Source organism: Nannobrachium achirus (assembly GCF_963921795.1).
Source record: "Nannobrachium achirus genome assembly, chromosome: 9".
Taxonomy (NCBI): domain Eukaryota; kingdom Metazoa; phylum Chordata; class Actinopteri; order Myctophiformes; family Myctophidae; genus Nannobrachium; species Nannobrachium achirus.
Window position 1 is genome coordinate 45,264,154 of NC_137818.1, and position 12,474 is coordinate 45,276,627.

The 12,474-nt window shown below is 40.9% G+C and overlaps 1 protein-coding gene across 1 annotated transcript; it reads right to left on the bottom strand.

The window, feature by feature from the left end:
* Positions 1 to 1,180: 1,180 nt before the first annotated feature.
* On the bottom strand, positions 1,181 to 9,650 carry ddost (dolichyl-diphosphooligosaccharide--protein glycosyltransferase subunit (non-catalytic)). Its single transcript, XM_080733442.1, has 11 exons — positions 9,373 to 9,650; positions 7,290 to 7,400; positions 7,112 to 7,198; positions 6,676 to 6,779; positions 6,410 to 6,504; positions 5,890 to 5,983; positions 5,360 to 5,508; positions 4,071 to 4,218; positions 3,294 to 3,414; positions 2,746 to 2,852; positions 1,181 to 1,902 (listed from the first exon to the last, which is right to left on the bottom strand). The coding sequence occupies exons 1-11, from the start codon at positions 9,611 to 9,613 to the stop codon at positions 1,753 to 1,755; spliced, it is 1,407 nt and encodes a 468-aa protein (XP_080589568.1). The 5' UTR covers positions 9,614 to 9,650; the 3' UTR covers positions 1,181 to 1,752.
* Between the last annotated feature and the right edge of the window lie 2,824 nt (positions 9,651 to 12,474).

The window sequence follows — 12,474 nt, forward strand, 5'->3', positions numbered from 1 at the left end:
AGTCCCATCAAGACGAAACACCCAGAGAAAAAGTGAGTCCCATCAAGACGAAACACCCGGAGAAAAGTGAGTCCCATCAAGACGAAACACCCGGAGAAAAGTGAGTCCCAAAATACCAAAAAATCCCCAAAAAAGTGAGTCCCAAAATCAAGGCGGAACACCTGGAAAAAGGTGAGTCCCATCAAGACGAAACACCCGGAGAAAAGTGAGTCCCATCAAGACGAAACACCCGGAGAAAAGTGAGTCCCATCAAGACGAAACACCCGGAGGAAAAAAAAACTCATGCAAATGAGGTCCAAGTCAGACCTCTAGAAGGCCGATCTGTCTGTAGTCGAGAGATTCTAGGCTGACTTGGTTGTTTCGCCTTGATGGGACTCACTTTTTTCAGGTGTTTCACCTTGATTTTAGAGAGAGAGCTACATCTCACACCTTTCAACAAAAAGAACAATCAAATGATTCAAAAAGATTTCACTATTTTGGTAATTTGTCAAATAGCCTATCTGTTTTCATAACATCTGTTAATTGACATGAAAAGGTTTAGATTTAGATTACCTAACTGAATTGAAACAAGGACACACAAATGTTGGGCACCCAAACATTGTGGCCACCTCAATGTTAAATTGACTATTTGTTTTCCTTCCTTTTCTTAATTTCTTGTAAAAAAGAAAATAGTCTCAAATAATGTAAGGTACCGGTAAACATAATCTTAAGTCAGAACATGCTTGAACATTGACATTTAAGGCCCAATATCTCAACAAATAGAACGCATTTCTACAAAACCTGTCATTATGGACATACCCAATAAGTTGAAAGGTACAATTAGGTATAGTGATGTGCATGCATGATCATACAGTAACATAATACATGTCAAGTATACGTAGATAAATATTTAAATATTGGAAAAAATAAAAAAAGGTTTAGAATTATAATTATGTAGCTTCCTCAAGTCTTATATGTGGACTCGGGACTGTGACTGCAGTATTGAACAATCAGAGACCAAACTGCAGTTCAGATTTGACGGATTTCAGGTATGGCTGGATGTGTGGCACTTGGTGTGCCGCCTGGCCAGCTGGACCCACTCTTTAGGTCACGCCTGTTGGCGTGCATATTTGAGTGGGATCCAGTTGATCGGGCTTTGTTGCGCAAATAATCAAATACCATGTGACCAGACGAAACGATCTACAGAATGGAATGTCAATATTTTATTGTTATTCATAAGTGGGACATGTTACAGTCTTATGAACAGAAACAACTGTGATCAGTCAGAAGAATATTCAGTGCATGTCGTCAGTTGTCACCACATTAAGATTCCTAGATGTATCTTTCCTCAAAGTAGGAATCCAAGCTTTATTTAATGAGATGTGCCAAAAATAAGTGCTCTCTACCACATCGTTTTATCCAGAATAAACCCACTTTAAATTAAATCAATTCTGACTGAATAAAAATGTGTATAGACCTTGAGTGATTTTTTTTATACACATTAACAATTGCAATTGACAACGTAAAAAAAAAGAGAATCTCAACCAACCATGGCACATAATGGCTGAGCAACCTTTCTGACCTCCAAACCACGTAATATTCAAAAATATCCCGCACAACCAAACAGAAACAATATTTCCACAAAGACTGCAAGTCCTTCAAGTCTCTGCCAGAGGAATCAAGCAACCAGCACCCCAATTTCCAACCCCTTTGTCCTAAAAGGCCAAATTTACAAACTCTTTCATTTCCTTTTTCCCCCTCAACACTTCTGCTTTAGTCAGACTTCTCCTTCTCTTTCATGTGTAGGAAGACGATGCTGAAGACAAACAGTCCTGCCATCATGGAGAAAACACTGGCGTAGTACGGGTAGGCTGAGGGGATGAACCGCTCGTACTGAGTGTGTTGCAGTGGACGCACGGACACCTACAGTATGGTGAAGGAAACATGTGTGGCGGTTAGTTTCTTGGTAGTCTACTCTGAACAAGTTTCTTTGATGGTTACTTTCAGATATTCAGAATCCAAATCATTACATCTTTATTATTCACCAAGTACACAACATGTACAAGAAATAACAGTATTTGATTAAATAGGATTGTATGTGGCTAAAATATTTTATGTAAAGAAAGGCGCAAAATACAATAAATAACATATTGCCTTATAGAATAAAGTGCAGTTGGGCAGCAACTATCAATTATCTTCGTAATTATTCTATCGACTACTTCTTTGATTGCTCTAATATCAAAACTTTACTTAAAGTATATCAACTTGACAAATTTAGAATAGATTTGTTTTCATAATTGACTAAATCAGTTAATCTGATAAACCACTTAATCCCCATTTCATACAGAATTTACAAAGTTGTGAAAGTAGCCACATACACGCTCATAACATGCTGCAATGTGAAGCATTGTGAGCTTGTAGATCTGCTATTTTCACCATTTAGATTTTTTAAGAACAAAAGTTGTGTATTTTCTTCCTCAATTTTTATCAAAGTCGATTATCCATAATTTTTTATAAATCAGAACTTGCCACCGTCGCAAAAATGCCTCTGCAATAAAGTATGTAAAATGTTTTGAGACAACTTAATGTTGTGCTTATTGGCACTATAATAACATTTAATTGAAATACATCAATTCAGTTCCACATTACCAATCGATTTAATTCTTTTCTTTTTAGCAGGTGTCATATCTTATGTCATTGTTTCCCATTGTCTAAGCACTTATAAGTGTTAAATCAATAAGGTTATTATTATATTAGGTCATGTACCTGAGTGGATGAGTAGAGGTGAGTAAATCCAAGCCTGTTGTAATCCACCTTGAACTGGAAGACTCCGTACACATCAGGCAGCTTGAACTGGACACTGTATATGTCTCCTGTTGAAATGACACATTGTGTAACTTTTAGAAATATATTCAATACTTTAGAAATACATTCAATGTGACTTACCAAGGTCACGGAGATGTTGCATACTTATATTCTGTCATTTTAAGGACAACTCCAGACTAAATAACATAGGCTCATTTTCCTACTTATATTGATCCCAAATGAAAATCCATGGGGTCTATAAGGCAGAAATGCCCCTGTCAAGTCACTGTCAGGCAGAAATCTTGTATGTACTGTGTTCCAATGGAGTCATTATTTAATCACATATTTTTAATACTTTTCAATGATTAAATATTAAAAAAATGTAACCACTTTCAACTTGCTGCTCCTTTTGTCATTCATTTATAAAAGAACATACTAAAAAGTTGAAATGTTTCTGCACGATACCCATGATAACAGGTGTACATCAAACCCGTCCCATAGTTCCATACCATTTTTCTTGAGGTATGTCCTGACGAAGGGGTCGATTCTCACAAACTCCAGCTGAATATCGTCTCCGTTGAAGGGAACCCACTGGCCTTCGGACAGCATCTCGATCACGACACTGTACTCCTGTGTGAGGGAAGAGTTGTGTTTATTGGAAACTGAAGAAAAGCTCAGCATGACCACATTCAGATGAGCAGATAATCAATCAATCCCTCCTCAGAGTAACGTTTACATTTGTATTTGGGGATTGACAGGCCGATTAGTTTATCGTCTTTACATATTACGTTGTTGATGTAGTGTATTGCAGTCGTTCTTAAAGCGGGGGAGTGGACACCAGGGGTTCCAGGGGTCCTCAGTTTTAGGAACACAATGGACCGTATCTCCAAGAGTGTACAAACGTAACCAAATGGACCTGTACTGTAGTTTCCATTTGTACACTCTCGTAGTCATGGGAGTCTGAAGACTAATGCATAGCCAAACTCAGCTATCACTGCATTAGAACAGTGATAGCTGAGTGGTTAGTGTCCACACCTAGGACTCCGGAGGCCACAGGTACGATTCCCCGCTCCAGCTATCACTGCTCCCCTTCCCCCTTGCGCTCCTTGTGGGCATCATTGGATTGAGTTGAGCTGGGTTAAAGCTGATAAAAAAAGCAGCTGGGTTGGGCTGCGATATCTGAATTTTCCCCGCGGGATAATATAGGTAACTATTATTATTACTATTATTAAACTGAGTGTCCTTGAAATGAAAAGGTTTGAAAATCCCTGGCGTAAGGAACTCACCACCAGGTCGGTGATAGTATAGGCTGCAGGGGGAGAGGTCTCTCCCACGGGATGATGGGTAACAGCTCCCACTCTGAGGACGCCAGCCTCCTTAAACACCCAGCGGGACAGAGCCACGGCCAGCTCCATGTTTCCGGTCTGCTCGTGCCTATCAAAAGATATTTGATAATTATATTTATGACCATAAGAGAGGAGACAAGTATCCCAACCGTGACCATGTATGGTAACCCAAAACAGTTTGAATTGACTTTCATATAAAGTGTGTCGCCACTTTAAGTCAGTGCAAATTGACATTGACACATTCAACAAAGGAAACAAGCACCTCCAGTCCTTAGACCCTCACTCAGGGGCCTTTTCCACCGGCAAAGAACCGGTTCTGGTTCTTTCTCCCGCCTATGAGATGAACCAGAGGTGAGCTTTTCCACTGAGAACCGGAGTTTGTTCTGAACCGTAAAAGTTGGTTCCGAACGGGAACCACAAAATCCTTGGTTCCTCTGGTTCAATCTGCCTGGTGGAAACGCAAGCCGGTTGACAAGAACGAACCAAGGTTCCAAGAAAGTTGAACCAGCACTGGTTCTGGAACCGGTTCTTTGCCGGTGGAAAAGGCCCCTCAGTGTGGCTGATTTCATTCACGTTTTAATTGCAATCCTTAAATCTTTACCTGGTTGTAATGATTTGCTTGTTTTTATGGTCTATGAAGCAATTTATAAATAGTATCTTTTTAAAAAAGTGGTACGCAAACAGTGATTATCATCTTTGATCTAAAGGACATTCAAGAACTGCTAGCCTCCTGAATTGCTGCTGGGGCATAAATGTTTTATCTCTCCATTGTAGATTAGTTTGATAATGGAGGGAAATGTTGACCTTTTAATGTAAACATTGCTATAAAGGCGTTACATTAATTGCTACCGAGGTCCACTACACTGACTACAGGGTACTTTTGTACTTGTTAAATTAAATATGTAAAATTCCTGGATATCTGCAGGAAATGTTGAAAATAATCTGAGAGAAGACTGTAGTACTAGTAGCCCGTTTAGAAAAATTCAACTCAAACACAACTTCAGGAATAGTACTGTGTGAATTATTTAAAACGTCCAGCTAAATGTTTCCAATTTATTTATGCTAGTAACACAGTATAAATTACATATTTTACCTTCAATAAAGTGCTATAGGAATACAATTTTCATGATCATTGTTATATACACTGAAGGAAAAACAAGGGACAGATAGAGGTAGTGTGAGGAGCAGGTTCCACACTTCCACTGCACAGTGGGAGAGAGGGGTCTTACCGTGGGGAGCCAGGTGTAGCCTTCTGCACAGGTGAGTTGAAGAAAGCATCGCTGAAGAAGTGCATTGATCCACTGAAGACCACTCTAGCGTTGTTCCTGGCCTGGAGGCCAGCAATCAGAAGAGTGTTCTTGCCAACAGCATGGGGGTACTGTGGAGACCACCCACACATTAATTAAGAGGCAAAGTGCATTTTAAATATGAAGCTCCATTTAAGAATTAAAGACTTGACTTGTCCATTAAGTAGTTATTTTATTATATTATTTTAGAAAATCCCCCTGATTTCAAAATGACCATCACATTCTTTCCTTCTACATGGAACAGTTCTACCTAGATGCTGGCCATATCATACTATGATGTGGTATTCACATGATTTTGCTAACATTTTACATTACTTTGGAGAAAATGTAAACAAACGCTAAATCTAAAAATCCAGCCATTAAGTGGAATTGGTCTTTCTTTATGTACAAAACCGTGAATAGACAATGACATGTTTTGACGCCAGTAAAGGTGTGTAGTGTAGTGTAACTACCTGAGAGATGGGTCTGTCAGGGAAAAAGGAGTAGGCGGTAGAGGAGCCAGTGAGGATGTCAAGAACAAGAGGGTTCTCCGGGTCTGCCACCATGCTGGAAAAAGGGGAGAATGGGGGTTAGCATAGTTTATTGTTAGTAAACTCATATTAGCACTGCTATAACACTGACCATTTCTACACAGCAAAACGTTTATTTCTTCTCCCGGGCTTTTAACTCTCCCTGATCGTAAAACTCTGGCCCATACTTTTTTTTAAATTTAATTGTGTGATGCTGTGTTTATTCTAATTTCTGTTGCATTAATCTGTCTTCCTGTTTTCTGTATGCTTGTTTTTAATCTGACCAAGTACAGTACTTTGGTTGATCCCTGATTTTTATAAATGTGCTTTATTAATAAAGTTTAAGTTGAACTCTGAGAGAGTAAACATTTGGTTACATTTGTTCAGTACACTCTCAGAGTCACAAATGGATAGATTAACAACACTGAGGATTATATTGCATAATCTTTTGCGATACACTTACCCAACTCCCTTGAAAAGAATTGGCTTTTCGGTGGGTGTGCCAACAATTGTGGGGGCCTTCAGCAGGTTCTCTGGGTCAGCAACAACCAGGGTGTGCTAGAGAGAAGGATAGGGTTCAGACTTCAGTCAATGCTTTGGTACCGACCATTAATGCAGAACTCTTATTTTTAAATACATCATCCAAGACAAATCTGAAGTTGTGGTTTCATGTCATCTCAGGATAAATCTGACGGCAGCAGAGCGTAACGCACGCAGCATTCTATCTACCTCGCCGGGATCGGACACATCGTAGTTGTGGTGGTCGATGACGGCGGTCTTCTCTTCGTCAAACTCAATGCCGCACTCACTACCCAGCTCCCTCAGAGGATCACCTGTAGTGCAGACGACAGGATGAGTAACGCTACTGTACTGATCTAAAGAAGGTAACTAAATGTGTAACAGAAATAATAGCCCAAATCTTTCAACCATGTTATTGGCTAATAGAAACATAATGGGAAATAATAATAGAAAGAAAATCGGTTGTGAATATGAGCTGTCACCAATTGTGATATAGCCACACACATCCGCATTTCTCCCATATCTAGTTGGATGTTACAACAGCAGCACAGCTGTTTGGATAAGAATCTTGTTCAGCTCATCAATTTGTTTGTAACGTGTATATACCGAGGACTCTTAATTCTGACCAAAGCAACAGGAAACTGACCAATATCTGAGTTGGCAGCAACCAGGACATTGCCGCCACCATCGATGAAGGCTGTGATGGTCTCTACGTTGATGTTGCCGCCAAAGTCTGAAAAGAAAGAGAGAAATACAGTCTTAAATGTAGTGTGTCAGTGATGTGAAGCTCAGAACAGTTGATTTGGGGTTGGAAAGACATTTACCTTCAACTGATGGTGAGAAGAGGATCAAATGGTCATAAAGAAACTGGCCATATTTGATAAGAGACAGGGAGGGGTCGTCTGCTGTCTTGAATGATAGGTCAAATCCACGGTCTGAAAAGGAAGACAAGATATCAGCTTTACTGGACATCTCATCTACATTTTGTACAACTCCACTCACAGCATTGATTACATTCATATTAAAGGAGTAGTTCACCCCCAAAATGACTTTTTTTCTATTGATTACTCATGCCATGGAGAGTAGAGTTCAATAATATTTTTTGGTTTTTGACACATTCCTAAGACAAAAAATTGATTTGAGTAAATTTACCCCTATTGATTCCGGATGGTGACCCGTTTCGAAACGGGTCACCATCCGAAATGAATGGGGGTAAATTTATTGTTATCACATTTCTGTCTTAGGAATGTGACAAAAACCAAAAAATATTATTGAACTCTACTTTCCATGGCATGAGTAATCAATAGAAAAAAAGTCATTTTGGGGGTGAACTACTCCTTTAATGTCATTTGCTGTGCCTTGTTCTCCTAATTAAATATCTATTGTATAACAAAACCAGTAACCACACATAAACACGATCAAAGCCAACTTGTTATATTACCTGCCACGACACGGTCGACACCTTGGCAAGTTGATATTTTTTTAATATGTTGAATCTAGAGTTGCAACAACAACCATTGGCAGTCCATGCATCAAAGTCCTATCTGATTGTATTAAATTACGTTAAACTCCCAATATTGCAGCTGTATGGAAAGCATAGTCAATAGTCATGTTATGAGCTACTTTCTGTCAAGAAATTCCGTTTAAAGTACCTTTAATTTTACTGTATTTAAGTCCAATAATTATGAGGTACTTTAACGTATACTTTAACGTAAATATATATGTCATAGTCTAATAGAGAACCAGCACGTTCAAGACGCGGAGCGTTCGCCGTGCGGTGCCGGGGCGGCGCCGGGGCGGCGCCGGGGCACCCACAGCAACGTGTTCCAGGCGGAGCCTGGCGGAGCCCCAGACACGAAGCCCAACCGAGTTACGAAGCCCCCCTGTATCCACGAAGCCCCAAGCGGCGCGAAGGCCAGCGGTCCTTGGTCCTGCTCTTCGCCCCCGAGCGCCGTAGGCGCGAGTGGCCGCGAAGAGCGGGCCAGGGCCGCGCGGCCGGCGGAGCGCCGCGCGAGTTACGAAGCCGTGGTGGACGCAATCGTTATATTAATATTTGCCCAGGCCGTAAGGCCTGGGCAAGCGCACGATAATGGCTAAGCTAGGCTAGGCTAGGCTAGGCTAGGCTAGGCTAGGCTAGGCTAGGCTACGTAAACAACGTCGCAAATATAGTCGCAAACGAGTGACGTCAGCGCCTTCACTAGTAAATGCATAGAGTATGAGTGAATGGCTGTCGTACGCCACCTGGTGGTGATTAGTGTGTGGTGAACTACAAAACGAGCGCTCTTACAATGAACGTCCTGGGTTACCCAAACATCCTGTAACATATATACTACACTACATCTCAGAGACAAATATGGTACATTTTACTCCAGTACCATTATTTGACAGCTTTGTCAGTCCCATCAGTAGATGATAGTAGGAACCAAATGGAACCTTATGGATCTGTAACTCTCAATTAAATTAACATCGATTTTACAACATAAATTGGGGTCTCAAGAGATAGAAATACCATTAAAATGGGGTCTGCATGTCAAACTGGGGGTCCCTGAAATTAAAATGGTTGAGAATCACTGCTAGAGCCCTAAAAAATCTCTTATAAGAGGTCTCCGGCATAATTATCTTTTCAAATGGGGGTCTGCGGGCTGATAAGTGTCAATTTGGGGGTCCTTGACATGAAAAGGTTTGAGAACCACTGAGCTAGCTTACAGCAGTGGTTCTCAAAGTGGATTCCAGGGACTGTGGGTTGGTTTATGGGGGTCTAAATTGACCCATACAAGTCTGTAACTCTGACACCAAAATGGTCTGGAACCAAATGAACCCGTCCATTTGTACACTGTCAACTCAGAGTTGAGGGGAGACCTTGAAATGTGAAGTTTGAGAAACACTGACTAGCCTATTTCCTATTACCTGCCAGGCTGCGGAAGAAGATTGAATGGGTGTCTCGGATGTTCATGTTGTCCAGCAGGACCAGCGTCCTCCCGTCGGCCGCCGCAGAGCGCACCATGGCGGCCAGCACGACCAGCAACACCACGCTGCATCGGTTCACAGCCATGGTTCCTGAGCGTTTTGTGGACGGTGACAATAACAATGCAGCAGAACTACTACACCGGCGCTTCTTCTGCGAGGCTGCTGCTGTCAACGACTCCATTTTGCTGCAGACCAGAAGTCGACGTCAGCCTTTAGCAGCGGGCTACACACACTTTGACCCCGGCCATCCAGCCAATGACATGCGAGAACGCGGCAGTCCCTCGGCTGCCGTTCGGCCAATCAAATGAAAGCTTTATTGTAGCATCACGAAGAGTGGAGAATAAAGACATGATACAAATTGATACTGAATTGATGATACTTACAATGTCTTAAAAAGCAATTTAAGAGTTCAAATTATGGCAAAAATATTCCGTTGTATGGCAAAGTTTGTGTTTTGAATACATATAATTGATATGATTAATGCAGTTGTAGTAGTAGTAGTAGTAGTAGTACCAGAAGCTATTTGTGAGAGTAATCTCTCAACTTCAAGAAAGACAGATTCAAACACATTTTACAGATTGGGTTCCCAGATTGTTTCTGAGAGTAGCTGATTGAAATATTATTTGTAAACAACAACACCTTCTTATTCCCATATGAGATACAATAATCCATCACACAGAAATAAGACAGGAGAGTGATCAGAGTGAGAATGGAATGTTTACTATGGAGAGAGAGTATTCAAGACAAAGGTACAACAGAATAATCAATGGTTCGTGCTCTCTCTGACAAATTATGTTTTGACATGAGTATAAGTATGGTCATTTCATCAGTCAATGGATGACGTTTCAACAGTTAATAGGATATGTTTCTTGTCCACAAATCACAAGACAAAGAGTCCATATACAGGGTTCCTGGGGGAAGATGTCCTTGCTGGTGTCTGGATGACACAAGCTGAGCCAAAACAATTCTCATTGTTTTAGGTACTGGCTCCAGGCAGTTGATAAGGCCTGATTTCTACCAGACGGAGACCTTGTGTGTGTACTGTAACATGACATTTTATGACACAGTCACTGTGCCTTAAACTTCAGGTGGTCATCAATATGTATTGATAAAAAGATGATATGAACCATAACAAAATACCTATCAATATCCACCGGCTGGTTAATATTGATCTTTTTATCAAATAGATCAACAAAAGAAAACAAAATAGGCAAACAGTGGGATGAAAGATGGTTAGGGTTAGGGTTAAAACATTTCTTCAATAGCTTCAATAGCAAAAGGAACTGTAATTATCGTTAGGGTTAGAGTTGACATGAAAAGCATGACATTAATGACAAAATGTTATCATGTTTACACATAAATGAAATAACCCCTTGTAATCAGATTGATAAGTCACAAGATTAGTTGATCAGTCTTCCCCTGTAACCTGTTCAAAAGAAAACAAGGTGTAACAACACAAATAGAAGAATATAAGACAGAATAAAAATAAAATGGGGTCCATAAGTCCTTGATATGATGAGGGCTAGAAACAGAGCAAAGTCCAAGGATCGAGTTGAGGTCTTGTTGGAGATGGGCCGGAGATGGGTTGTAGATTGGCGGAGACGGGTCGGAGATGGGCGGAGACGGGTCGGAGAGTGGAAGTGGGGTTCTTTAGGTGGGGTTCAGACAGCTCCTACGGACAGAAGCTTGCGGCAGTTCACTAATATCGGTACAATGGATTCTTCAGTCATAATTATATCGGCTTAATTTCTTCAACAGTGCGATTTCAGAATACTCACAGGCCCGGGAGGCTGCAATAGCCCCCCGCTGTGATGATGGCGCGTTCGCACTGCCCTCTGGCCTCTGGTGGTTCCTTGGCACCGCCTGGCGTCCATCGGGCCTAGAGGATGACAGTGCTTGGCGGCAGATCACTTGTATTTCAACAATTTACAATCATAATTTCTCCACCTAGATGTTTCTCTTCACAGTGCATTTCCGTTACTCACCGACAACCAGAGCATAGCTCTGGTCCTGCGGTTGATTGGCTCATGCACTGGTGGCCCATCGTCTGTTGGTGGTGCCCTTTTCACTCTCCGCCCTCTGTCTTTCTGTCTCCGCTGTGGTGTTGTCATGGATAGCCCTTAGGTGTTGAGTGGTCAGTTGGACAACGTCTCTTGTGTGTCATACACAACTGTAAGCCATTCTGATAGAGTCTGTTTGTGATTGGTGGGCTTGTGTGGCACAACAGAAGGATTAATGCACACAACACAAACATACTCAAAACATACAAAGTTTTAAAATCAAAAGTTTCAAAATCAAAATTAAACGTTAAACAATGAAAATCAAAGCATAAGCATACAGTAAAATTCAAAGCATATTCCAAACAATCAAGCATATTCCCACCTCTTGACACAAGGTGTGGCAAAAATGATGTTGTTGATGTTTGGGGCTAAATGGATAAAATGATAAAAGAAATTAAAATACATTTTCAAACCACAGATGTATAATCTGTTCACAGTTCTTCAATTATTTACAAAACTTTCAAAAACAAATAAAAAATGACTTATAATCATAAGATAGTTACATCTTCAGTCAGTGTCAAATCTTTCTTAGTAGGCCTACCAGTAAGACACCCAAAGAGGACCTTGGCTTAATCAGCCGTTCTGCTCAGGAATGGGATGACATGACATTGAAGGTTGTTATGGCAACTAAGGAGATAGAGGACTATGGGTATTGGAGTTCTCCTCTAAAATGTTATTGTTAATTCCTTCCAGACTGGAAGGAAAACAAGATACTGTAGCCACCTGGAGTGGTAGAAAAGTAACAAAGTATCTTTACTCAAATAAGGAAATCTCAGAATCAAGTCAAAACAGAGTGAGACTCAAATGTCAATAAGGCAAGGGAAACGGGAAAATAACCAGACGTTCCAAGGTCACACACACACACACACACACACACACACACACACACACACACACACAAACAGCGCACACCAACATGCATACGTGCACGCACTCATCAGTCCACGTGCACACCCTCACACATACTCAATCATGAAACACA